At 42.5% G+C, this 27643-nt stretch overlaps 2 protein-coding genes across 4 annotated transcripts in view; one reads left to right on the forward strand and one right to left on the reverse strand.

Annotated features, from left to right (window-relative positions):
• Positions 1 to 8286, forward strand: part of Capn2 (calpain 2) — a 50775-nt gene extending 42489 nt beyond the window's left edge. Inside the window, exons 16-21 of the mRNA XM_028789301.1 lie at positions 1405 to 1469; positions 2493 to 2561; positions 2931 to 3009; positions 4505 to 4621; positions 5082 to 5140; positions 7304 to 8286. Of these exons, the coding sequence (XP_028645134.1) occupies positions 1405 to 1469; positions 2493 to 2561; positions 2931 to 3009; positions 4505 to 4621; positions 5082 to 5140; positions 7304 to 7327 (413 nt within the window). The 3' untranslated portion in view covers positions 7328 to 8286. The remainder of the gene's footprint in view (positions 1 to 1404; positions 1470 to 2492; positions 2562 to 2930; positions 3010 to 4504; positions 4622 to 5081; positions 5141 to 7303) is intronic.
• A 4600-nt stretch (positions 8287 to 12886) lies between these two features.
• Tp53bp2 (tumor protein p53 binding protein 2) overlaps positions 12887 to 27643 on the reverse strand; it is a 57765-nt gene continuing 43008 nt past the window's right edge. For all 3 annotated transcript variants that reach the window (XM_028789304.1, XM_028789305.1, XM_028789306.1), the window contains 6 exons: positions 25189 to 25967; positions 22471 to 22608; positions 21568 to 21701; positions 19463 to 19629; positions 16601 to 16800; positions 12887 to 13624 (listed from right to left, as the gene is read on the reverse strand). In XM_028789304.1, coding sequence (XP_028645137.1) covers positions 13583 to 13624; positions 16601 to 16800; positions 19463 to 19629; positions 21568 to 21701; positions 22471 to 22608; positions 25189 to 25967 — 1460 coding nt within the window. In that variant the 3' untranslated portion in view covers positions 12887 to 13582. The remainder of the gene's footprint in view (positions 13625 to 16600; positions 16801 to 19462; positions 19630 to 21567; positions 21702 to 22470; positions 22609 to 25188; positions 25968 to 27643) is intronic.

Below are 27643 nucleotides of genomic sequence, written 5' to 3' on the forward strand. Positions count from 1 at the left end.
GTGTCCCTCACAGACACAGGAGACAATGGGTTGCAGCCTGTGGCTCCTGAACAAACAGCTATAGGATAGCATTTGTGCATCACAGAACATTCACCAGTCAGAGCATCCAGGGCTGGGCCCGCTACACTCTCCCTCTTCCAGGACAAGAGAATAGTGGTTGCCATGCACAAGGCTGGTCAGAGGACTCCCCAGATGTTGGGTGTAGTACATGCGAAAGACAGAGTCTCTTTGTCTCTCACAGCTGGAATGCAGGAAGAGCTAAGCAATCCTTGGTCCAGTCTGCTCCTAGTTAAGGGAAAGCAGGTACTGCTGAGCTCAGGCTCCTCCTCTGCCTGCCTGCTGACTCCAGCCTTCTGCCTAAGTGTCCCCACACAGCCTCATGACCATACTGAACAATGGGTCGCTATCTAGTGGAACAAGCTTAATACAGTTTAGGCCCAAATATTCTACAGTGACATCACCAAAAGGGTGATGTCTAGACCTTGTGGTCTAGAGAGGTAGCTGTTGGGGTAATGTGCTTGCCATGCTGGCATGAGGACCTAAGTTTGAGTACCTAGAACCTATGTAAAGCCAGGCACCTATACCCCGTGTTCCTATAGTGAGATGGGAGATGGAGACAAGCGTCCCCAGACTCCTGTGGGCATCACAGTCTAGCATCCACAAGGGCTAACAAGAAAGAGACCCTGTGTCAAACAAGGTGAAAGGTGAGGACTGACACCCATCCATACACACACGCATACACATCCATCATACACATACATTACTATCCTCCTCATCACACACACACACACACACACACACACACACACACGGATACGGTTGCTCCTCATGAAGTTCATGGGGAGTGTGACAAGAGTCTCATACTACATGCCACCACCAATGGCACAGGACTCACCTAGTAAGGTTCTGGGTCCTCAGATCTCTCTGTCATCTCAGACAGAGACTGTCTGCAGATGGACCAGTGAAACAGCTGCCTTCCTCTCTCTGTTTAGAGCCCACAGTGAACACACATGCTCTCTACCTGTGTGAGTGACCATAGGCAGTTCTCTACCCTGTCAGCATTTAAAAGTTCAGCCATAACCAGGGGTGGTAACACATGCCTATAATCCCAGGACGTGTGAGGTAGAAGTATTGAATTTGAAGCATGCCTGAGCTCAATCACAAAGCTCAAAAAGTTTTATTGCTTATTTTAATATTAAACCCTGTCTGTCCATGGCAGTTATACAAAGAAATCAAGCATGTCTAAGACCCTCTGTACCGCCCCCATTTGACAGCCAGCTAAAGTAATCACATTGGCTGTTGCAGTGGCCAACACAGAGGAAGGACATGTCTATCTTTGTAGAAAGTTCTGGGAGGCAGTGCTTGTCTGAAAGGCTCTCCTCATACACTTACTTTATCTTTTAGGCCAAGACATCAAGTCAGATGGCTTCAGTATCGAGACCTGTAAGATCATGGTGGACATGCTGGATGTATCCTTTCATGTGCTCCAGAGGATAGAGCCTGCTTCCTCAGATAGAGGAAAGTGAGTCCACTCCCCAACTGCCTTCAGAGGCTTGCAGTGTGGACAGGCAGCCTGTTAGGTATGGAGCTAGAAACCTGGACCATACACTTGCCATCTCTGGTGACTTCTTGAGTGACATCATTCTCTTCCTTTTCCTAAGCAGAGCTTCCCAAACCATAGGAAGTCTGACATGAATCTGTGTCCTTGGCAAAATTTCCTTCTAAAACCATGTGTGGTGGTATACTTCTGTTAATTCCAACACATGGTGGGGCTGAGGCAGGAGGATTTCCAGTTTGAGGCCATAGTGGGTGTGACATGAATCTGTGTCCTTGGCAAAATTTCCTTCTAAAACCATGTGTGGTGGAATACTTTTGTTAATTCCAGCACATGGTGGGGCTGAGACAGGATTTCCAGTTTGAGGTCAGCCTGGGCTACATAGAAAAATTGTCTCAAACAAACAAACAAACAAACAAATAGGTTTCTAGACCTGAAGATGAAGATCTGCCTCTGCTGTTATTCATTCTCTTTGGCCTAGCCCCTCTGGGATGCCCACCTGTCCCTGGAGCAGATTAACCATGCTTTCTGTCCATTTCTAATGCTCAGTGATGGAACAGTCCAAGCTTCTATGACACTGTGCCTTCTGGCTACACGGCATGTACCTATGACACCGCTCCCTTCACAAGATGACTCTTCAAAATACCCGAATAACACTCAGTGGCCCAGATCTATCTATCTATCACCTCATAACAAACTGTTAGTGAGATCTGGGGGCCCCATAGCCCCTCAGTCAGCAGATAACAGGGCTCTATCACACTCTTTCTGTTGCTTCCTTTTGAGGAAACTCAAGAATGTGAAAATCAGAAGGTAAATCCTTCTGTGAAACCTCCCTGTGCTTGTGTTGGGAAGACCAGTAGACCCAGCCCATAGGCCAACCAGATGGCATTGCACCCAGTGGCTGTATACTCCAGGAGCTTTCCTTAACCGAGGGCAGGAAGACGGCAGTGGCAAGCTGGGGCTGAAGGAGTTCTACATCCTCTGGACGAAGATTCAGAAATACCAAGTAGGGCCTTGGGTACCCTGGGGCGGGTAGATCAATGTTGGGGAACATTCTAGGCATATACTTTAAGATGTAATGGTTCTGGAGGGTAAGGGCCCATTTCCAAGGGAATTGAATTTTATCCATTGCAGAACTCAGCAGAAGTGAAGTTTGCTTGTATGGCCAACAGCCAAACAAAGCAGGACATAGCAAGTAACGTAGCCTTGTTTTTTCCTTTGCCTGATTAATGGCCAGAAATGAGGTCACTGTCAAGAGTTTCTCTAAGAAGGCTATATGGAAGACCTTCAAGCCCATTCAACACACACCTAACAGGCATCTTGACACCTGTTTTGCTTTGGGTCACGGTTCTAATAAGAATTTTACGTGTTCCAGAAAATTTACCGGGAAATCGATGTGGACAGGTCTGGAACCATGAATTCCTATGAGATGCGGAAAGCACTGGAAGAAGCAGGTAATACTTTAGACCCACACCTCCTCAACTGTGTTTTCTGCTGAGCCACTCTATACCGTACAACAAAGCTTTGCTTCCTGAATCTGGAGATGTAGCTCAGAGGTAGAGCTCTTACCTACCATGTACAAGGCCTTGTGTTCAATCCTCAGGAACAGCCTGGCAGAACAAGAAGGTGAAGCCAACTTCGAGTGTGTATGTCTGTCTTGGAATATTTGCATGTGTATCCCTCATATGTATCCCTCTTCATATTCCTCATACTCTTTTCTGCTGTTGCTGCTGAGTGTGTGTGTGTGTGTGTGTGTGTGTGTATACTCTTCACACTCTTTTCCTTGCAAAACTTATTTGGTAGAATCTGACTATATCAGCTCAGCCTTCAGGAAAGCCCCAGTAGAACAGACATCAGTAACTAGGGTGTGAACTTAGCAAAGACCAACACAGGAGACTTCTGTGCTTTGAGGACAAATCTGACTACAGGAGAAACCAAACAACAGTGGTTTAAACAGGGTGCATCTTTCCCTCAAGCAGCCAAGGCTGGGATGGAGCCTTCTACTGTTAGCACCCCAGGCTTCTCCTGTCTACTGCTTAGGAATCTGGAACAACAGGTCATCACCATCACATGCTGGCAGAAAGTCCACACACAAAGGGTTCCTTGCTTTTGAAGGCACACTCATGACTTCTGCTCACACACACTATTGTCTAGAATTTGCTCACAGGGTCTCATACAGCTGTAAGGAAAGCTGAGAAATGCAGTCAACATGCCCAGCCAGCCATGGGCCTGTTGACGTTCCCTTTGAGTTCACAAGGAAGATTTAATATTAATTAGTTTGCCATAATCAGTCCTCTATGAGAGCTAAATCTTCCTAAAACTAATCTCCAAGCTGATTTAGTTTTTTATGTTAGTTAACCTACAAAAAAAAAAAAAAAAAAAAAAAAGGATCATGGTTATCAATACAGAGTAGCAAGAACACTGCAGAAAAGCAGACGAAAGCTTTACTTGTTAGTGAGGAAATAGACCAGGGTGATGGAATAGCTTAGAAATGAAAGAAGCACTGGTAGGGGCTGCACTGCAAACCAAACTAGCCCCACTGCCCATGGACAAAAGCAATTACAGCTGTAACTTAGTGTCACATGGTGCAAGGAGCTGGAAAGATAGCTCAGTCATTCAGAGTATTTGCTGCTCTCACGAGGACTGACTGGTTCCCAACACCCACACTGGGCAGCTCACAACTACCACAACTCCAGCTCTCAGGGATCCAACACCCTCTTCTGGCATCTACAGGCACTGCATACAGGTGGTGCTCATATAACACATATAAATGTTAAATATAAAAATAAAGTGATGGAGAGACAGACAGACAGACAGACAGACAGACAGACAGACAGACAGACATTGGTTTCACAGCATGTGAGGAAAGTTAGATGGTAGGTCTGACACTGACACAGCCAAGCAGTGGGCCTGACACTCACAGATGGTCCCTTGTCCACTCCCCTCCAGGTTTCAAGCTGCCCTGTCAACTCCACCAAGTCATTGTTGCCCGGTTTGCAGATGATGAACTCATCATTGATTTTGACAATTTTGTTCGGTGTTTGGTTCGGCTGGAAACATTGTTCAGTACGTGGCTCTTTACATTCACTCTTAAGTTAAGGCCTCTCTCCAGTGGTTCTCAACCTGTGGGTCCTACCTTCTTTGGGGTTTAATGACCTTTTCACAAATCTCACCTAAGGCCATAGGAAAACACATATTTTTACATTACAATTCATAACAGTAGCAAACTTCTGATTGTGAAGTAGCAATGAAAATAATTGTATGGCCAGGGTCACCACACCATGAGGAACTGTTTGAAAGGGTGGAGTTAAGAAGGTTGAGAACCACTGGCCTATCTTGTCCTTCACCAAGGGTACAATCACAAGATATGTCTGTGAACTGAGAATAAATTTCTCTTTTGTTAAACTGGGGAAGCAGGAAAGAATAGTAGCTTGTGGCATCCAAAACAAAAATCAGCAACCACTGGACACTGCTGCAGTCTGCAACTCTGCTTCCTCATTTCTTACATCCTGATCTGCCTCCACAGAGATATTCAAGCAGCTGGACCCTGAGAACACTGGAACGATACAGCTCAACCTTGTGTCGGTAAGTCAAAAGCTCACACAAACCCTGACTCCTGGGAAAGCTGCTGCAAGTCAGAACAGTCTATTTTGGGGGCTACCTCAACAAGCTATTCCTGAGGTAACTGACTTGAACAGACTGCTCCTAGATTGACCTAAATAGACTACTCTTAGGGTGACCTGAACAGGTGCTCCTAGGATGACGTTCTTTTGAAATTTTACTTCTGGATTTTTCTGATTGGGAAGTCCCATGATGCACTTTGAGTTGATATTTGTGAACGACTTGCTTATTCTCCAACCTAGGAAAACACACCTGGCTTTCTTGTCCCATGAGCTTTGACTGGAGCATAAACATTGGGTTAAGCTAAGGTGGCTGGGTATATCAGATGGCTAAGGAGAGAACTGGTCAGCATTTGAAAGAATGAGTTTGTAGACTAAAGCCCTTAGGGGAGAATCCAGGCTGACATCTGAGAAGAGCTCACATATTCATAGGACATATCTACTTAAAACATTTTCTAGGACAAATACTTCTCTCTTCTCTCTACTCTTTAAAAGGAAAGTAACAACAATGCACATATTTGTCATATGCCATGATAGGCTTATGTGTCTGGAACACAACAACACATCTCTGAGATGAATCTAAGTCAATGTGGTAGGCAACTTCACCAAAAACAAAACATAGGACATCCCCTTGTGAGCTAACAGAAGGCTCACATTCACAGAAGCAGCTGGGTAGTAGAGATCCTACTGAGCACTTGTGAGACCACATGAGTCCAGTTGGTCCCAGAGCTTGGTGGGGCATAGACCACAGAAGGTTGTAGGAACAGTACTTCTGTTTGCTACTTCTCTGTGTCACACAGGAGAGCAGAATGGCAAGAAGACAGGGTTAACCATCTTTTATTTTTCTTGAATTTTGAACTCTGATGCTCAAACAATGAAAGGCAGTGATGCTCATTGCTCTGTTGTGTGTTGTAAAGTACACACATCCAAGTGGAAACCTTTTAACCAGTTACAAATGACCAGTTTCTTAAAGCTATATGTGTTTTATCACCTGGAAAGCACCCTTAGCCTAAGCCCGCAATTTAAAAGGAAGTCAATACAACTGGAGCATGAGACACGCCATGAAACTAGCTTGTTCCTCATTCCCACTGGACATCCAGGATCCCAACCCCACTCCCTGCTCACACATACAGGCTTGTCTATGCTGACCAGCCCTTTCCTATCTCCTAAGGAACATGTACCCTCCATTTCATTTACTTTTCACAGGCTCCTAAAGATCCCTTAGGAGACGTTGCCAAGGAGAAGCCATGTCTAGAATGTTGCCCCTTAATTGTGCAGTGGCTTCCATGATTTCAACCTCAGTTGTGGGTTATATCACCCCGGAGGCCTTTGCCGAAGTCCTGATGACTTGGTGTATTCCACATCAATTTAGAGTCTGATAGAGTTCCTGTCATTCCAATACAGACCCAAAAATAGAACCAAGACTGAAAACAGCCAACGCCTACACTTAAACGATTTGTATCTGGACCTTGAACTTATGGGAGCATTTACTTCATCAGATGATTATAACTGAAGAATATAACCATCTGAGATAGGTGAACTTTTCACATATCAGAGTAACAGACTTGCATACCATTAAACCAAATGAAAATGAATTGGATAACCCCTGGTAAGGTCAAAGGAAGCTTCACACCTGTAAATAGTATATCCTTTTTGAATGTCCACATCTCAAACCCATTTTTTTTTTTTTTTGAGACAGGTTCTCACTATGTAGCCCTGGCTGTCCTAAAATTCTCTATGTAAACCAAGCAAGCCTCAAATTCACAGCAATCTGCCTGCCTCTGCCTCCCAATAACTCAAGGTATGCACCACCACACCAGCCCCCAAGCAAACCTCTGGTGTGGTGTGTTGAGGCAGAGGTGTGAAAGGCTGGTTCACAGGTTATTTGAATGTCACCCTTCATGTATCCAATACTACAGTTACCACCAAATCAAATCACTCAAGTTATCAAACTTCGGAAACTAAACTCCAGAATGTAGGTAGAATGAACCATTAAGACACTGCTGTCTTAGACCTTAGTAAGCTTTCGGGTTCAGCCATCTTCCAGAATAACTCAAAGCTACCTATAAGTTCTTTTATTTTAACAACGCTCCGTGAATGACTGTTTTTTTTCTTCTTATTCACACAGTGGCTGAGTTTTTCAGTACTCTGAAGTTACATGCCTGGAGATTTGTAGTGGAAGAAAACAGCCAACCCCTACACTTAAACGCTTTGTATCTGGACCTTGAACTTATGGGAGCATTTACTTCATCGGATGATTATAACTGAAGAATATAACCATCTGAGATAGGTGAACTTTCTACATATGAGAGTAACAGACTTGCATACCATTAAACCAAATGAAAATGAATTGGATAACCCCTGGTAAGGTCAAAGGAAGCTTCACACCTGTAAATAGTATATCCTTTTTACTTCTACACATTGTCCTGGTCATAGCAATATTAAATCAGGAAGGGATGCAGAGAGCTTTAAATAACTGGGCAAACAGTAAATCAATCTCAGAGGCCACAAGGCCTTGATGGGAATATTTAAAGAAATTTTAAGTTTTAAAATGCAGTGATGACATCTGCCACAGCAGCCCAGAGACTGCCTCTTGCCCTCAGAAAACTGGGAAATACAATGATGAAGTAGTCTGATGGAGGCATCTAAAGAATCCAGTCTGATGGAGGCTTCTAAAGAATCCAGGAGCCAGGAGGCCAACCTGGGCTACCTAGCAAGACTCGATCTCAAAAAATGAATGCCAATTTAAAAAAAAAAAAGCATGCTTCCATCATTTGGTTCTAACAAAAGATGGTTTTTATACACCTTTATGAACAGCAAATCATTCTTAAACTCAAGTCCTTGATCATATTTGGCTTTAGACATTTAGGTCTTACAAGTAGTAAGTAATGGGATCATTCTACTGACCAACTGAGCCAGGTGTGCCATCTGCAAGAAGATCGTGATAAACTCCAGGGATTGTGCCTACAGCTGGGGAGGACAGAGCTCAGAAAATCTTCTTAAAACAACCAAGCTGGCCTCTTGATCCTGGGAAAATGCTAGCAGACATACAGACATATTGCCTTATCTACTTCCAAAGTACTGTTAATAAAGAGTTACAATACAGTTGCACTATGCCTTGTTTTTCTTCATAGAGCTCGGCTCCCAAGGGAGGGTTTATGATCACACAGGTAACAGCTGGGTTCTACTTAAGTGAGGTATGCTGCTATTCATACCTCATTCATACACTGAGAAGGCATTGTGCCTATAGTTAGACTATGGAACGTTTCAAAGCTCTAGTTCAGAAGTTCTGGTCATTCTACCAGAAAGGACAACCCTAATTTCACCTGCTTTATCTGGTTTAGGAAGGCTTTTGGGAAGCCCCCTATATCATTGCTGGCTCCATCGCTTAGGCCAACTCCTGTAGGGATGGAGGCCCAGCATGGGAGCTGAGAAACCCACATATAAAATCACTAATCTAGGACTAGGCCTGTCACTGGTGATCCTTGAAAAATCACAAAATAGGATGGAAAGAAAGAAGATGGCCTGATGGGAAAATGCTACCCAGTATTTCATGGACATTTTAGCAGGCAGATCCCCGCCCCCTAGGGGCAGGGAATGTATAACAGGACTTCATATAGTCCTGACAGATTTGGACCTATGTAGTTACACTGGCCTTGAACTCCTGATCCTCCTGCCTCCACCTCCACAGTTCAGGCATTATACCACCATGTCAAGTAGTAGATGAGTTTCTCCAACACAGCTAAAAGTAGGCCGGGAAGGCTAAGAAGTTGGGAGAGTGTATATGGAACTAACTTGGGTCACTGGCATGAGCTTCCTCTGTTCAACACTGAGGGGTTTCAGGATCGGGAGGAATGGATTGTCTCAGGGTTATGGATGACCAGGGTAGTGTTGGTGAAGGACTGAAGATGGGATTGGATGGAGGAAGGTGATAGAATGTTTGAAGTCTGAGATTCAGAGACCTAGCAGGAAGAATGTGGTTACTCAAAAAAGGGCAGTAGTTTTGGCCCCGAGTGGGTGGGGTGGGAATGGAGGCAGGGGTCCTGCCGTAAGAAGCAGAGAAAAGGAGGGTGGTCTCAGGTGAGGTAGAAAATGGGGCAGGAGAGCTGCCCCCCCGCCAAGTGGCAGAGGCTATTCTTGACATCACTAGCTGGCAGTATGCAGCCAGATCATCCGCTGCTCTCCCTGATGCCAACTTTGCTCTTTGTTGCAATGGGACAAGGTTCAGTTCCCAGCACCCCATGGCAGCTCACAATCTGCTGTGACTCCAGTTCCAGTGGATCCAGTGCCTCTTCTGACCTCCGTAGGCATTGCATGCATGTGGTGCACAAGCACATAAGCAGGCAAAATGATACGCACAAAATAAAAATAAGTAAGCCTGCGGGAAGTGGTGGCGCACGCCTTTAGTACCAGCACTTGGGAAGCAGAGGCAGGTGGACTTCTGAGTTCAAGGCCAGCCTGGTCTACAGAGTGAGTTCCAGGACAGCCAGAGCTATACAGAGAAACCCTGTCTTGAAAAACAAAACAAAAAAGTAAAAATAAGTAAGCCTAAAACCAAAAACTGGTTGGTCCCCAGATAAGACTCCCAACCTTTTTGACCCCATAGGGACTATTCTGGCCTGCACCTTCGAACCTGTCTACCACTTCTGTAGACCTCTGCCCTGAATTGCAAGCCCACACCTGTCTTGGCTCTTCTGTGGACTGGGTACACTCATTTGTTCAGGTTTTTTTCTCATAGCTCCTCCTCAACAGCATCCTAATCATATTCCTGCCCCACCCTGACCTGTCCTTCCCCGGGACCAGGGATTCTAAACTAGATTCACGTTTTTGTTCCCCAAATCATTTCTCCACCTGGCACCATCTAGTTAATTAACAGCCTATCAGTCTTCTTCCATGGCTAAGGTCCAAGTTATATCTCATGGGTACTCCTAGGAACACCTCCATCATCCAGCCCAGCACTCTGTCCCTCCCCACCCCCCACCAGGCTCTGCTGCCTTTCCACTCACTATTTCCTCTCTATTTCCACATTCTCCTAGTTTCTTTCTGTCCCTTGCTTTTGTCAACTGTGACTCCAGTCACATGACACCTCCTCCAGCCAAGGCTTCACTGCCTACTGTATCTGAGAAAAGTTTACACTCTCCTCCTTAGTATGGTCCACTGCAGTGCTTCCTTCTCCCTTTTGCAAAAAAACTATAAATCCTGCTGTTAGAACAGCTACCACAGCAACACACGAACTGAAGAACAGTTAAATCATTTGATAAATTATGAATTTGATATAGTCATTGAATCTTGCCACACAATGGCAGACAAGCAGCAGAATACAGAACTGTTTCCAGCAGGCTCTCAATTATGTGATAAAAATCTAAAAACCAGACTACAAAACATACCCTCAGTGTCTCTCCAGTGTCTGCTGCCTAAATCTACATAAGAATTCCTGCTTCATATATGAAATTTGTAGTGAAATTACAAATGAAATAAATTATATGTACTTAAGTAGTATTAAAAGGAGAGAAAGTACTAGACTGAGTTCTGTTGTAACAACCACTTGTGGCTTACTTTCATCATGACTTGAAGAAATATTGACAACCAACAATTCTGAAGTCTTAGAAAACCCTGAATACCAGAGATTGTATTGAGCCATTTTCATGTAAAATCTGGCCAGAATCAATGCCTTTGTTGTGCAATCCGTATCAAAGTCACATGGGTATTGTTTATGGTGGTTTGTATATATGAGTTCTATGTGATAAGATCTTCATGTAAAGTCTGAACATCCGTGAATCCCAAATACATCTCTAGCATGGGTGGGCAAGGAGTTGTAGAATCATACTAGTACTGCAGAGGATTAATAGATAAAAACTGTTCAGAGTCTATTAACCTAGGGTCTAAGAATGTCATCGCAGAGCATGGGACCTATAGGAGATCCCCCATCTTGCTATAACTGCCTCTCTGATGTACCCACCAATTTCTTAAGTTGCCTTGATTCATGGTTTTCTTTGCTCTACTACTGTAACACTTCATGCAGCTGTTTCCTTGCGGAACGAGGAACCTTGGAGTAACCTGACTCCGTGTCTCCTGGGCCTTGGTCATTCAAATTGACTGCATGATAAACTGTCTCTCATTCCCTTGAAAGCTGTGTTATGTTGAGTCACTACCTTGCTCTACACTTTCAAGTATTACCCCCAAGAAGCTTTGATATTTTAATAATGAAACAGGTAAAAACCTACACAGAGAATAAAAATGAATGGTAAGGGTAAGGAATTTGCAAGCAACCGGCTTGGCTTCCTTCCCTACTTCCCACATTGCTTTTGTAGACTTGTGAAATTCTTCAGCAGTCTCTACAGCACTTTCTGTGATTTATCTCAACAACGCCTTAGGTTTCACTACATATGTTAAGGGAACAAGTCTCCCGGAGGTCAACTGTCTTGGCAGGTCATACAAGTAATTACTGCACTCGACAGTCTAGTTCTAGAACCCATGTTGTGGTCTCCTACTGTGACATCATACAAACCCAATGGCTTAAAAAAAAAATCTATTTTCTCACACATATACAGACTGGGGTCCAACACAACTTTCATTAGGGTACCCCACACACATGGGGAGTCACCTCCAGACAGATCAGCTTGCCTGGTGGGGTATACTCAGGTCCACATGGCTACAGGCCTGAGGTCTTGTCTCCTTACGGTCCAGAGTTTGTCCTTTTTGTCATACTTTCATGACCTCTTTCATCTTCAAAACTACCTGACGTCTGGCTGACCACCCCTTCAGTCTCAGGCTCCTGCCTCCCCTTCTGCTTTCCTCATGTGATTACACAGGGCACATCTGGATAATCCAAGCTGGTCTCCCTATTGTGTTAGCTGATTAGGGAACTTAGTCTGAAAAATCCCTAGATCTGTGCCAGACTCACTAACTGGAGAAGGGACCTGGATTTAGAATTCTTTCTACTGTGCAGTCTCCATATTTAATTCATGTTGTCATTCTTTCTTCATTATCTGAAAGGTTTTATTCTGTTTTTCATCTACTTTCCTTGTTAAGAATTCAGCTATTCTTAGAAACATCTAGAAAAAGTAAACACTGTTTTTGCACCTATGCCTTCTATCATGTTTTCACTAAGCAAATGAGTTCTAAAACAACTCATTTCTTGATTGGTAGTAAAAATAAATAAGTAAACAAATAAATATATATAGCTTTATGAAGAATGTGAAAAAATGAGGACATTAAAATGGCACGGCAGAAGTTGTAGGTCTATATAAGGTTTCCTTCACTATAGTCTCCACAATCTTTTTTAAAATTACAAAGTTAGGGGCTGGAGAAATGGCTCAGTGGTCAAGAGCGCCAACTGTTCTATAAGAAGATCAGAGTTCAGATCCCTTCAAGGACATCAGGTAGTTCACAAAACATTTGGACCCCAGCTCCAGGGGACCTGACGCCCACTCCCAGCCTCCACGCTGAAGCAGGCACACATGTGCACACAGCCTCACCCTCAGCCTCTTAAGAGTACAGTACTCTAGTCACTCAGACTTGTAAACTGCAAAGATGAGTGTCTGTAATTAAGACCTGCTTCTCAATCACATGACTGTAAGGACGTTTACCACAGTTCACAGCTGGTGGATCAAGCAGTTCACTATTTCTCAGCTGTGCAGTAGATTGCCTAATGGCTTATGTCCTATAACCAAAGCTGTTTATAACACTAAAAGGAAAACTGGTAAATAGCTTGGAGTCATAAAGTTTAGTTTTATTACAATCATTTTAAAATCAGCTATGACCTTGACAAATAGAGGTAAATCTATAACAAATCTCTAATTTTCAAGATACCAAAAAAGACAATAAATATAGATTCAAATTCAACCTAAAAACAAAACTCTAAATCTAATTTAGATTAGGCAGTGTAGTTTAGTTTCAGTATTTCAAATGTACACATAATTCTTCAATGCTACAAGAATACAACAATAGTTATTGCTCACTGACAAACAGTTCTTCACTGAAGTGTAAAGCACCTGCCGGGGAGCCCCAAAGCCTGCCAGTGCTAGGGGACAGTTAGAGATGATGCCAGATGGCCCTGGTCCTTTCTGGCAGGTCAACAGAATGAGAACAGTGCCAAAATCACCCCACACAGGACAAAAAAGCTGATTTTCCCACAGCCCAACAAATGGTCCCATTTCTTGACAAAACTAGATGGCTGCCTCCTATCCATGTGCTGCAGTAAGCACTCTGCCCAGCACAGGGTGGAGAAGGCTCAGCATCTCAATTCCTCTGCGGATGTTGACTCCTTCAATCCTTCATTTTCTTCCAGGGCACATACTTCATTGCTTTCAAGCTACACTGTCATTAAATTAAGTCTTTTGCATTTTTTTTTCCAGAGCAATCATAGTATTTCTTCTAGCTCATTGATTCTTCATTAACTCAAGTTTCAGGCCAAGCTCCTTTGTCTTGGTTTGATTCTTGGGTATAGCTGAAAGAGAATTTTAAAAAAATACTTACATGTGGCATATGTATGGAAGTTCTACAATATTTCAATAACTACAGGAAGGAGGGCAAGGAACATGGAACAGGAAACCAACTCAGGAAGGTATTGAGCTGTGCACTCAGGCTGACCGCCTGAATCCGCACGGCACCCAGTCTCACTGGCCACTCTGTAAAAGTCACTGAAGGTTACAGGGTCCAGCAGCTTGAAGCAGTACCACAGAGCTGTGACACAGGAACTCGAGGTATGAACTCAGCTTGCTCAACTGCACTGTGGCCCGGGGAAGCCAACTGCTGAAGACTGCTTGTAAACTGCTGTATGCTCCAGGATTTGCCCCATTATGATGGGGCAAAAGTCTTTTTTTTTTTTTTTTAAAGTGAGGATCTCTCAAAGTAGCCCAGGTTAGCCTTATGATCCTTTGCCTCATACTCCTAAATACTGGAACCACATATGTAAACCATGCTTTTCAATCTTATTTACAGTCAGGACACTGTGGGTGGGACTTGAGCCAATCATGACAAAGGCCTCAGTCAGTGGACTTAGGGAAAACATGAAATGCTTTGGAACTCTACTGGCCTGTGCTTTCCATAACAAGAGCGAAGAGAGGCCATGTGAGGGCCCTGTCTAGAAGCCCAGAGCAAGTCAAACTAGAATTTCACCATCAAGCTAAACAAACCCTCCCCTTCTGTCTCCTAGGGACAAGAAAACAAAGGAGGCGGTGTGTTTATTTAAGAGTCAGTTTCAGCTGAGAAAAGACATTCACCAATGCACTTTCCAGATTCAAGGCTAAGCCTGTCTAAATATTCCACACTGTGAAATTTCCTTTATTTTTTTAACACTCAAAAGATACTAAAACATAATATGTACAGCACACTTTTATAGAGGAGAGTGCCAGGGAACTAAGAGATCTAAGTTTAGGACTAAAATTACAACCTTTATTCCAGTCTGTTAATTTCAAAACCTTCTGAGAGCTCAATCGAGTCTCTGGCTGACTGCTTCCCCTCCTCAGAATAATCCTCCCATCTCATTAACTATTCTTCACTAGAAAATTGAACTTAATAAAATTCTGTTGTACAACATAAGAATAGGTTAAAAAGCCGGGCAGTGATGGCGCACGCCTTTAATCCCAGCACTTGGGAGGCAGAGGCAGGCGGATTTCTGAGTTCGAGGCCAGCCTGGTCTACAGAGTGAGTTCCAGGACAGCCAGGGCTACACAGAGAACCCCTGTCTCGAAAAAAAACAAACAAACAAAAAAATAGTTAAAAAAAACATGCATACTAATTGAAAACTCGTTAACAGATTGTATTCTCATCACAAAATTAAACGTTAGCTATATCAGGTTATGCGTGTTACTCAGCTTGAGTGAGCCATTTTATAAATCACCCATTATTGTAAAGTGGGGTTAGGAGTGGGAAGATAAGAGCAGGTGGGATGCTTTAGCAGGTAACACTGGCTGCAAGGCTTCTTCAGCTGATCTCAATCTCAACTCCTAAAAATGTCTTCTGACTTCACACAATTACTGTAGCACATGAATGAATGAATACACACACACACACACACACACACACACACACACACGCACACACACACGTTCATGCTTTATATGCCACAAATACGCACAATTAGTTAACAATTCCCAACAAATGAGGTAGGTTGGTGAGACATATCAGTAAACCTAACACCTGGAAGGCAGGAGGGTTCAGTTTGAGGCCAGCCTAGCTACACAGCAAAGCCCTGTCTCACCCGGTTCACAGAAACGAGGGAAGGGGGAACTCATCAGAGCAGCTCCTGAGACATTACAGCATGATGAGACTGGAGAAATAGCTCAGCAGTTATTTCACAATAAATGCTACTCTCTGAAAGCAGCAAGTGAGTTGCAGCAAATGACTTATAATGGACATGTGACAGACAACTATAGGAAGGAAGTCACTGTCACAATTCAGAATGCCAGGTCCCAAGGCCAAGGCTACTTGAAACACTCAAGCAGAAGAACCTTAGCAGACATTCTTGCTCCTGGTGTGATGCTGGAGAAGCCTCCCACAGGCTTCTACCCAAAGCCTTTGTCTACAGACTTTGTCTATCTGATGCTTGATAAAAACCTACCAATGTCTTACATGGACTTTCTGTACTATCTGCACACCAAGCTCAGGAGGCAGGCTTCCTCAGTCCTCCCCACTACCTGCTTATGCAGAAATACTCTATTTGAATTGGTGGAGATGTGGAACCCAGTGCCTGTGACCTACATGACACATGTGTCCATCACCCCCACCTTCCTGCCCTTCAGCTTGCTTCCTACTCCTCACCAAAAGCAGGTCCACAAGCACTTTTTCTCCAAAACTTATCTCATCCACCTATACTATCTCTCTCCTTCTTTCACACTCAATGAATCTTTGTCGCACACAGGCCAACTACAAGAACGTCTAAGCCCATCAGGAAGATTGTTTTTGATCTTCCTCTTCCATCTCCCAAGTGCTGGGAACATGGGCATGACCTATAAATATATGGCACCTGGGGTAAACCTATAAAAGAGCCTAAGGTACAAATCTGGAACACATTATTCTAAGTTTAAACCTATCAATAAATTCGAACATATAATCAAGTGCACTATAGATGTGCCTGTGAGTCTAAATTAAGGGCATCATAAATTTAAGCCTTGCGGTTTTAAAAAGATTTTATGTGTATGAGTGCTTTGTCAGCATGTATGTATGTGTACCAGGTATGTGCAGTGAGCAGATATTTGGTCCCCGAGAATTGGGAGTTTATAGATAATTGAAAGCAGCCATGGAGATGCTGAGAACTGAACCTGAGTCCTCTGCAGGAGCAGCAAATGCTCTTAACTGCTGAGCTGTATCTCCAGCCCCATATCATGTCTTATTAACAAAGACTGCACTGACTCTACACAGCAGTTCATACAAAGCTCCACTTTACCACACATGAAACATGGTCAGCTTTGGAGCGACTTACTCCTAGCAAGTTGCGTGGAACATATCCTTCCTTGTCATTAAGGCGCGCCCACCACCACTCGACTTCATCTTCATCTTCCCTGCGGACGACAGTCATGCAGTCTCCTTCTTTCAAGAGCAGCTCATCATCATGCTGGGGCTCGTAATCCCACAGTGCGTAAATGACGCCTTTGTTCATTATGCCCATTTTCTCCTGAACACCTACAAAAGACAGAAGAGAGCCCACGTGGGACTCACCACTCAGATCACTCTTAAACTCTGACACAAATGGGGAAAGGATCCTCACTGGAATGTCAGAACTATAATAGTAAACATTCAAGAAATAAATGTTCCAGATGGGAAGGAAGTGGGAAGACCAGCAGTATTTATGGACCATAAATAGTGCCCATCTAGGAGGTCAACATCAAACACCCCCAGGCATCCCACAAAGCTCACCTTCCCCATAGAGAAAGCCTTTTGTTAGCCCAGCAGCTAAAAGAAAAACTGTTTGAATCTATGTCGTTAAAAAAGACGATGCTTGTCAACTTCTACATACAATGGCCAAAAGGCTCTGCAAGCTCAGATCCCACCTGACACACAGAGCAAACAGACAGACTTTCACAAGTGTTTTAGCTAAAGTGCCTACACATCAATTCCTAGTTATTAGAAGGAAAAGTACAATATAATCTGTTAGAATGCAGAATATAGAAGTTTAGATAAGATAGAAAAGTCTATATATGGTCACTCTAACAGAATTCTAGATGCTGAAATCTACAAACAGGGCAGGAGAAAATCCTCAAAAAGCCATTTTCCAGCAGTTACTTAATGACTGTGGGTTAGGTTCAACCTCCTCCTTTTGTACCCACCCTATGAAGGATGGCCCAAATATAGAGAGATGAGACAGCTGGCACCACAGAAGGAAGCAGAGGAAAGCAGATGTGGACCCAAAATAAAGTTTACAGAAAGCAAGTTAATTTTCATTTACCTATATGTCTTAAAATATAGGAAAATACCTGCTTGGCTTTCAAACATAATTTTTCAACTCTGAGCAGCCAACAATTAGTTATTAGTTTAAAACAATTAATTTATCAATTAATAGCCAGCATGTGCTGTACTTGCTCTGGGCAAACAAATCAAAATAAAGATATGAAACTGTTCATTTCCAAAAGAAAGTTCTGCCAACCTAAGGGGTCAGGTAAATTTCTGACCTTTTTGAATAACATAAAAAACATGACAATAACTGGTGGTGTCACCCTCAGTGGAAGAGGATTCGTGAAGCATGGAGAAGGTCCAAGGCTCCCACCAAACATCACAAACTACACAGGACAACAAAACTTCACACAAATGTAACTCCTCAACATTTTAAAGCTTCCCTGTGGTTTGTTTGCAGTGGGAGTGGAAAGAAATCCTAGGTGCTATAAGATGCTCAAATTCACAGTTCAAGTCACAGTTTTCAATGGAATTCCCATTAAGAATTACAAGCAGGACCGTAGAGATTCTAAGTTGAGAGCAACATTGGCTGCTCCTCCAGAGGACCCAGGTTCGATTCCAAACAACCACATGGCAGCTCACAACATTCTAACCCCAGTTCTGGGGTATCCAGTGCCTCTTTTGGTCTATAGGGCACTGAAACACAGGGTGCACAGACATACACAAAGGCCAGCCATCCACATGAATAAAATGAGAAAACAAATTTTACAAAATATCCATATGGTATCTGTCTGCAAGGTCACATTCTTCTAGATGAACATCTATGCTCACTCCCACCAACTGTGCTGAGTCCATCACCAGTAGTAGTTAACCTTTATCCTGTATCAACCTTGACATCTGTGATACAATTATGTATCAAAAGACTATGACCAAATATCCTGTCTTTTTAAAAAAGTAATCATATATAAATTAAATCCTTCCTGTCTTTTTAAAAAGTCTATCACATATAAATTTACAAATAATGTTAATGTCAGAATACTCGATTGGTCTGAAGTTGAAAACAAACAAAATGCAATCACAGGTCTCAATGATGACATCTGTATAGATCAAGGGCTGGGTTTACTCCATAGTAAAGACCTGCTACTAAGTATTAGTCCCAGGGTTGAAACAAGCCCCCAAAAACAAACAGCAGAAAAATAAAGAAAACACACTTAGATGACGGGAACTTTGTGGACATCAAGAACTCCCTCTCTTCTCATCTACAACCTGAAAAAGACACAAACATCCAACGAACATGGCCAGGCAGAGAAGGCAAAGACCAATGCCTTTAATCTCAGGAAGCTTTCTGAACAATTGTTAAGAAAGAAACTTTGGAGAGCTTGGGCAATCTAGACTCCTGAGACTTCCTGATTTCCTATCCTCTCAAGCCAAAATGAACAGAAAAATTAACTTCAACTGTAGATTAAAACCAACAACAACAACAAAAGCCTTACATAAAAGGCAATCAACATATATGGAGCTCGTATCCAGGCACAGCCCTAGACAAGTACAGTACCTTTTGACAGTAATCAAAACCATAAACTCAAAATCAAGAAAACATGAAACAAAACAAAACCCCAAACCCTGTGATGTGTTTTCTTTATTTTTTTAATCTTGTTTTCCAACATGCTGTAACTCACTAAGTCCTAAAGCCATAGAGAGAGTCTTTTGAATACAAAGACTTAATTAATAAGACTCAGCTGTACTCAGCTGTAGCTGATAATGTCTCTGGCAACAACTTTTCAGGCACACGCTCAGAAGCTGCACTGTATCTGTGACCTAGACTGTCCTCATTTCAGTATCCAGAATTATGCAGATCAAATAATACAATATTCACTGAGCTTTGAGCTATTCCCTCGAGAGAAAGGGTAAGTAAATATGGCAGCCAACACATTAGACCGCACTGGCTACATACCATAGAGAAACTGGGAGCACTGCGTGTAGCCTTCCTCCATTTCCTCACACTTGTCTGCAGCAGTCTGCATGTCACTGTAGGTCATAGCAAACACAGCTGCTCCGGACTCCACCAGGAACTTACACACTTGCACATTGTTACAGGAGGCAGCACAATGCAATGGGGTCCTGGGAAGTAAGATATGGAACTGGTTAGAAATGTTTCTCCAAGCTCAAGGACCTCCCCTTGCTAAGTTATCTGTGAAGAAAGTGCCTAAGTCTCTTACCTACTAGCCTCACAAATAGCCTTTAAAAACTAGTTCATCAAGACAGATGACTGAACCAATAAGAGAATTATTGGAACATGTCTGAAGCAATGGACCAACGGGCCCAGGAGCTGAGTGCCAGTATGAAGAATCAAGGAAATAAAGTCTTCACTGTGATCTAAAAAGAACAGAAAAAAGTGGATCTGCTTCTGTCTTGATTTCCCCAACCGTACAATCATTCCTTGTTTAAATTTTAGTTTTGCATGTATATGCTTTGCGTGCATGTGCATCTCTTGTATGCCTGGTGCCCACAGAGATCAGTAAAAGATGTCAGATCCTGGAACTGAGTTATGTACGATGGTTGTGAACTCTAATGTGGGTGCTGGGAGTAACCAGTGTTCTTAATACTAAGCCATCTTTCCAGCCCTGAAACCTGATCACTTCTGCCAGGGTAAAAATCTAAGAGTCTTTAAACTACATGCCTGCATGCCAGTATTCTTTTTCAACACCAACTTTTAAGGAATCTGGCTACATATACAGACTACCTATATTTTTAAAACTCAAATTTTGGCTGAAAGTGTAAATTCAATTCTAAGTAGAAAAGTGACTATAACTGAGATCATTCCTGAAAATACAGTCTTAGAATAGTGACTGTAACCTTAGAATAGTGACTGTAACACACACACACACACACACACACACACACACACACACACACACACGAATTCAATCTATTTTGGGCAATGAGTTAGCAGGAACTTATCAATATGACAGAAGAAAATCTGTGGCATCTCCTATCTCCACACTCAGACTATTGGCTTGAGAGGGTTACTATGCAGGCTCTGAAGTGTACAGTCTTTCTCTGCTTTTCTCTCCTCCCTCAGTCTCGGTCCCTTGTCTGCATGCTTTCCCACCTGTTCTCCCTGTGTGTCTCCGCTCTTTTCCATCTAGTCTACCCCATCCATGCACACGGCCTGGGACTCCTGGGTTCTTCATTCCAGACAAGTGCTCCACTACTGAGCTACATCTCACCTGTGGTTTATTTATTTACAAACACCACATCACTACATAGCCTTGGCTGGCTATACAACACACATATCTAACAAAGAGGAAACAGTCTTCACAGATGATCAAACAGTCACTTGGAATGATAGGTTAATTCAAATTTTTGATTTACATACATGAGTATCTGATATTGTAACACTGAAAGAAAAAAATTAATAAAATTAAAGTACTTAAGTACTTTAACAGGAGATTAAATGGTAACATTTTTAGTCCTTTATAGAAAAAGTGTTCATATTCCTCCACACAAAGAGCCTTCTACAACAACACAAGAGTCTTCTACAACTTTCTGGAGGATCAAGACAGATGAGATCAACTGAGCTCTAAAAATATTAGAGCTCCAAAATAATTTATCAGTTATAAATTATGACTGGTTCTGAGTAGCACTGTGGACTCATCCTGTCTACTCTGTCCCCTTGCAGTGTGACTTCAGCACTTCATCTGGAGAGTTCATACTGTTCACAACACCTGCCTACTGGTCACTTGTCAGCCACCTCAACAGTTCCCATCCCCAGCGCTTGTGACCCATGTCTTATTTTACTCAGTCACCTCAGTCACAGAAAAGGGATGCTGGCAATTTCGTTATAGTATACTATTAATTAACACTTTTAAACTCCATTTGCTTCCCGAAATTGAACAAAATGGCTGCTACGAGAGGACAGGCAACTCCTCCCAAGAGTCCAGGGGCAGCACAGGAAGGAGCACGCTGGCATAGTCTGTGCCTTCCAGTAACCCACACCACTGCTTCTACAGTGATACACACAGCTCACATCTGAGTGGAGTTTAAAACAGAACTTACCATCCATCACTGTCTGCTGCATTTACATTCACACCAAACTGTACCAGGAACTTCACTATTTCTGTGTGGCCTGCACACACAGCATTATGAAGAGCTGTGATACCCTCATCATTTGGTAGGCTTGGGTCATCAACCTGTCACACCAATAAAAAGGGTGAGAGTCACTCCAATTTCATGTTGCATCAACTGTCATTACTAACTGGCTATTAGGATCAAGAAGACAGAAACTTTGGTGACAGTTTAAATATCATAAGTGAGACAGGGGAGCCAAGAAAAGTCCTAGAAACAGGGTAGATAGCCTAGCCCAATCAAGTACTTATTCTAAGAAGGTTTTGTTTAAAACTCACAGCATCAAAAACTCTATCATTATTGTTACCCTGTTCTTCCTTCCAATTCCAGCTACAAACTGGTTTCTACAGAGATATCCTATTTGATATGAAAAGCTAGAGAAATTCAACTGAAAACATTTTAAAAGAGCTAGGAACTGTAGCACATGCCTGTAATTCCAGTACTCAGGAACCTGAGGTAGTATGATCATGAATTTGAGGCTTATCTCAAGACCCTATCTTAAAAAATTAATAACAATAATAACAATAAATTTCAGAGTACAGACCACAACTGTAATGCACTATTATAGAGTACAAACACATACAGAGCAACTTTCAGAGAGAAATGTTCTTGTTAACAAAGTACACTAATATATTTCAAATGCAAACTCAGCTCCTACATTATTAAAATCTTAACAGTTACATTCTTAAAACAACACAGCCTATTTTAGAGCATGCTCAATATCTCTTTCCACAACTCCACAGCCCCCAAAAAGAAAATTTTAAAATAGAATTTCTCTATGGTAGCTATTTTGAACTTTAAAATAAAATACAACATCATATTTAAGAAGCTTACCTCATAGATAATTCTCTGTACAAGGTCAAACTCTCCCTCCAAAGATGAATCTAGGAGCAAAGCAAGGGGGTTGAATTTCACCCTCATCCCATGAGCAATCCGCTCCGAGCCAGTTTTCCGCAAGTTTGTCCTTTTGCCCTGTAAAGGAAGTGTGGGGGAAATTATCATGGGCAAAGGCTCACTCAACTGAGGTAGTGAAAGAACACAGCTTGGGGTTTTAGTCATATACTTATTTATTTTCTTTGACAGTTAGCTTAGATTGGCCTGAACTCACCATGCAACCCAGACTGACTTTGAACTTATAATCTTCCTGCCTCAGTCTCTCAAACTCTCTGGTCACAGGAGTGTGCCATTAACACCAGGCTATAGAACTTGGAGTGAACTAAATCTGGTGGGAAGCTCACTGGCTTTCTGTTGAGTCCACAACCAGACAAGACTGTTTATAAACCATTTATCTAAGGGTATAATGCAGAGAGTCTTGCTCTTAAACTGAGCAATACTCAGATTCCTAAGAGCTCACATTCACAAGTGATTAAAAACCCAATCATCATCACATAGCCTGAAAACATCAGGACCAGAATTTTAATCTAAGTAATCCCTTCCTATTAAGTACTTCATACCATAACCTTTACTAAGGTTATGGTATGAAATTATTAGGCTAAATAATAATGATGACTAATTATAACTAGATACACTGAGTGAAAACTTTACATCTTAGGACAAGTTAGTAAGTCAGACTTTAAAGCCCCAAGTGGTAGTTCTTTTCATTGTATTGAAACAGGATTTTTAAGCAAACACACACACAGAGAGAGAGCGAGAGAGAGCGAGAGAGAGCGAGAGAGAGCGAGAGAGAGCGAGAGCGAGAGCGAGAGAGAGAGAGAGAGAGAGAGAGAGAGAGAGCAGACTTCTTAAATTACATCTATTTATTTATGTGTGGGGTTGTGTTTGGCATTTGCACACTCATGTGTCACAGTGCAAGTGTGGAAGTCAGAGAACAACTTAACTTTCAGGAGTCAGTTCTGTCCACAATGTGTGTCCCAGAAATAGAATTCAGGTTGTCAGTCTTTGTGGCAAGTACTTTTGCCCACTGAACCATCCTACATCTTTTTCATGTTTATCTCAGATGTAAAGAGCCGAACTTTTAAATAACAAATAATATACCCCACAGATAGGAAAGACTAAGTGTAATGAGCCTAATACTGTTCTAACAGCCTTTGGATGCTTCAGAAGGCAAACACCTAGCCACAGACTTTCAAAGAAACATACATAACCACAGCATCTACTTCAACTAAGACAGGAAGGAAAGAACAGTCATTTTCCTAGGAAGAAAGTAAGAGACTCTGCCAAAGGAAGAACAAACTGATATAAAATATGGGATCAGACAGACAAGACCATTTAATCATTCAAAAGTGCCAATCGGTTTTCACTGTGTTTTAAAGTCACAGTTCAACATTCTATTCTGTTTGTGTTTGAAGAAACAAAAATGACTTCCGACTAAGCTATAGAAAAGCAGGCTAGAAACACACCAAAATATAGCAGTGTTTCTCATATAAATGTCGCAGTGTCTATCACTCCTATCCTGAGGGTGATTTGGTGGTAAAGGTCTGTATCTCCTCCTATTTCAAAGTGACATGATAAACTTCCAAAACAATGTTAGTATGTAGAAGTATAGGCGGCATTTCTGGCCAGAAACATGGTTTTAGGAGAACTTGATTCTAGAGAAAGAGAAAACCAAGAGACTAGTACTTGCTAGTGATTTCCAGACAACACTGACAGGAAAGAAAGGCCAAAGAGCCTGTCCCACTCTGCCTCGTTCACTCTCCTTCTCTCTCTGGCCCCACTCTGGCTACTCTCCTGACTCCTCTCTCTCCAATCCTCCTTTGAATTTTATCTGTTTTAAGTTTGAGACTCAACCTACTGTTTCATTAAAATTACATTTCAAGGGCTGGAGAGGCAGCTCAGCAGTTAAGAGCACTGGCTGATCTTGCAGAAGACCCTGGTTCAATTCCTAGCAACCACGTGGCATCTGTAACTACAGTTCCAAGGGACCTGGCACTTTCTTCTGGACTCCTTGGGTACAATGCATGCACACAATGCATGTTTATACAGGTAGGCAAAACACTAATATACATAAAATGAAAAATAAAATCTTAACATCTCACTGACAGAAAAGTCAAAGCTTGGAAAGCAACAGCACAACAAGAACACTGTGCAGACCTCACAGCTAAGCTGGTAGAAACTGGGTGTTTTCAACAGTGTCTCCCTAGTGTACCTTCAGCGAGGGAGAAAAGAGGTAGCCCACACAGGTATGAGAACAAAAATATGTTTCCTCTATAAGGAAAATACACACACACACCAAAATATAGCAGTGTTTCTCATATAAATGTCACAGCATCTATCACTTCTACCCTGAGGGTGATTTGGTGGTAAAGGTCTGTATCTCAGCTATTCTAGAGGCACAAGGCTATCTTGACAACTAAGTGAGACTTTTTTCTTTAAAAAAGAAAAAAGAGAGGGGAGGTTGGGGGATGGGGAGAGACTGGGATACATAGCTCACCATGAATGAGTTCCATTGCTTGTCAAAACCCAAGACTACAGAGATTCACTTCATGCCATGGGATCATAAGATAAAAAGGCAAACTGAGAAGAATACAACCACCATAATAAGTATCCCAAGAGAAGGCCTCCTGGATGAACACAGGACACTATGTTACTTACGGGAGGCAGAGACACCTGCCCGGTGATTTCAGGTGGGCACATTCGTGCAGAGTCTTCTTCAGACACCTCTGGTTCCCCAGATGGGTATGGAGGGGGTGGGTATGGGGGGTATTCTTCTAGGTATACTTCAAGTAAGTGGGGGGCCTCTGGATTTTTTTCTTCTATGTTATTCTGGAGATTCGTACTGCTGTCTGTGACTCCCTCAGACACATACTCAAGGCCTAGAGAAGGAGCTGGCATGTCACTGTTCTCTGTATCAGCACTCCCCACATCTTCTGGGGACAGTGGTTCTGAGACTAAAGAGCCCACTTCCTTCTCTGGCTCCACATGTAAATATGGATTTGGGATTTCAATTGGGCTATCTGGGTTGACAGTCACTGAGCTCGGTGACTTCGATGGGTATGATGGGGCTGAGATCGTCTCCATGGCAGCTATGGTGGTCCTCTGATACAAAAGTTTCTGAATATTTGGCCCATTAGGGCCTTCTGGCTCTGTAATAGAGCTCCGTTTCTTCAGGGGCCTTGGTGCATTAGACAGTTTTTTCCGTAGAGCTTCTAAGTCAGCGTCACTCTGGTTTCGATAAGGGTTAGACAAGAACGGCAGTAATTTCGTTGGGCTGAGTGGTCGAGGAATCCTTTCATTTTCATGGCTCTCATGGACAGAAGAAACGGGCTCTGTCTCGGGCTCTGGACTGCCAGGCTTCCCCTGGCTACAGGAGTAAATGTTCTCTGGATGCTGCTGTGGATTCTGGGCAGCAGCTATCACAGGCTTGCCATATACTGATTGGTGAAGAGAAAAAGGAAAAGCCTGGTTAGTGCTGATTAAATAAAACTGGTAAGAACACAGCTAATGGTAAGCCAAGTCTCTTTGTTTCATAGTTACTACATAATCTCCCTCATATATACTTAATTTCTTAAAATAACAACAAAATGGCCAGGCAGTGGTGGCGCACGCCTTTAATCCCAGCACTTGGGAGGCAGAGGCAGGCAGAGTTCTGAGTTCGAGGCCAGCCTGGTCTACAGAGTGAGTTCCAGGACAGCCAGGACTACACAGAGAAACCCTGTCTCGGAAAACCAAAAAAAAAAAAACAAAAAAAACCAACAAGAATTTCCATCTTTGCATTTACTACAGAATCAAAATCTCCACTGATGATAACATGATGCACTGTGTGCTATGAAACAATGAGAAGGAAACCACACACCGTGGCATTGGGGAAAATTGGTAATCTGTCTACATATACAGACTAAGTCTATACATATACTACCCACCTTAAACACTATTCAAATACAGACCAATGTGAGAAATAATTATTTTTGGCTCACAAAACTGAGAACCACTTGTCTTTCCCAAAGACATTCCCCTGAAATATTCCAATTATGTCAAAATAATCTGATTTCCAAATTATTATATTAGCAATATTTACCAAGGATTACTGAAAAGACTAAGAGTTAGCAATACACTGATACTTTAATATCTGTTATGATAGCTTTAAACCACAATTATATGCTTATTTCATAACTACAAAGCCATTTTCAATCAATTAAATCATGATCAATTGTATTCTAGTCCTAACAAGTCAGGAAAAAAAAACTCTCAAAACTCTAGGCTGTACATATTTAACTCAAACTAATTTTATCATGGTTTCATTTTTACTTAGTGGTAGTCTCCTTATTAGAATAGCTTAGAGTACAAGAGAATGTTGCTTTTAAAATCCAGAGACAATGTACTCATCACATCCTCCACATACCAAGAACAGCAAGGATGCAGCCTTCTGTGATCCTGTTTCCCTACATCAACAACCTCCTTCAGAACCCACCCCCAACTCATCAGTCCTGGCTAGTTTTTAACTATCAACTTGCTACAACCTAGAAAATCACCTTTGAAAAGAGCCTCAAACACGGAACTATCTAGATCAGGTTGGCTTGTGAGCATGTCTGTGGGGATTCTTGATTGTTCACTGATGTAGACAGGGCCAGCCCACTGTGTATAACATGGTTCCCTAGGTAGTGGGTCCTGAACTATGTGGGTTTAGTTATTTCTCTCTGCTCTTGACTCTGACTACAATGTGACTGCCTCGACTTCTCCAAAATGATAATAAAATCTTTGCTTTTCTATGTTGCCTTCTGTGGGGGTATTCTATCATAGCTGCAAATACGGAAGTAGGACATGAGGCAGGGTCTACAGTGACTACTGAAGTAGTAACACGTAGCAGGCACTACACTAAGCTCCCAATAAGGCAGAGCACAGCTAAAATTCTTGTAAAAGCTGTAGTCTAATTAGAGACCTGGCACTTTACCGTCTACCAGTAGCTTGGTATAGGACTTAAGCCCAAAACAGGTAGAAATGAAACCAAGACCCTTACCCTGAATCAAGGGTTAGGAGAGACGATCATATACAAAAGTGCAAGTCTGACAACCTGAGTCCTGCCTGTGGAGCTCCTGATGGAAGAGGAGAG

Source organism: Grammomys surdaster, unplaced genomic scaffold, assembly GCF_004785775.1.
Source record: "Grammomys surdaster isolate TR1022 unplaced genomic scaffold, NIH_TR_1.0 125808, whole genome shotgun sequence".
Classification (NCBI taxonomy): Eukaryota; Metazoa; Chordata; class Mammalia; order Rodentia; family Muridae; genus Grammomys; species Grammomys surdaster.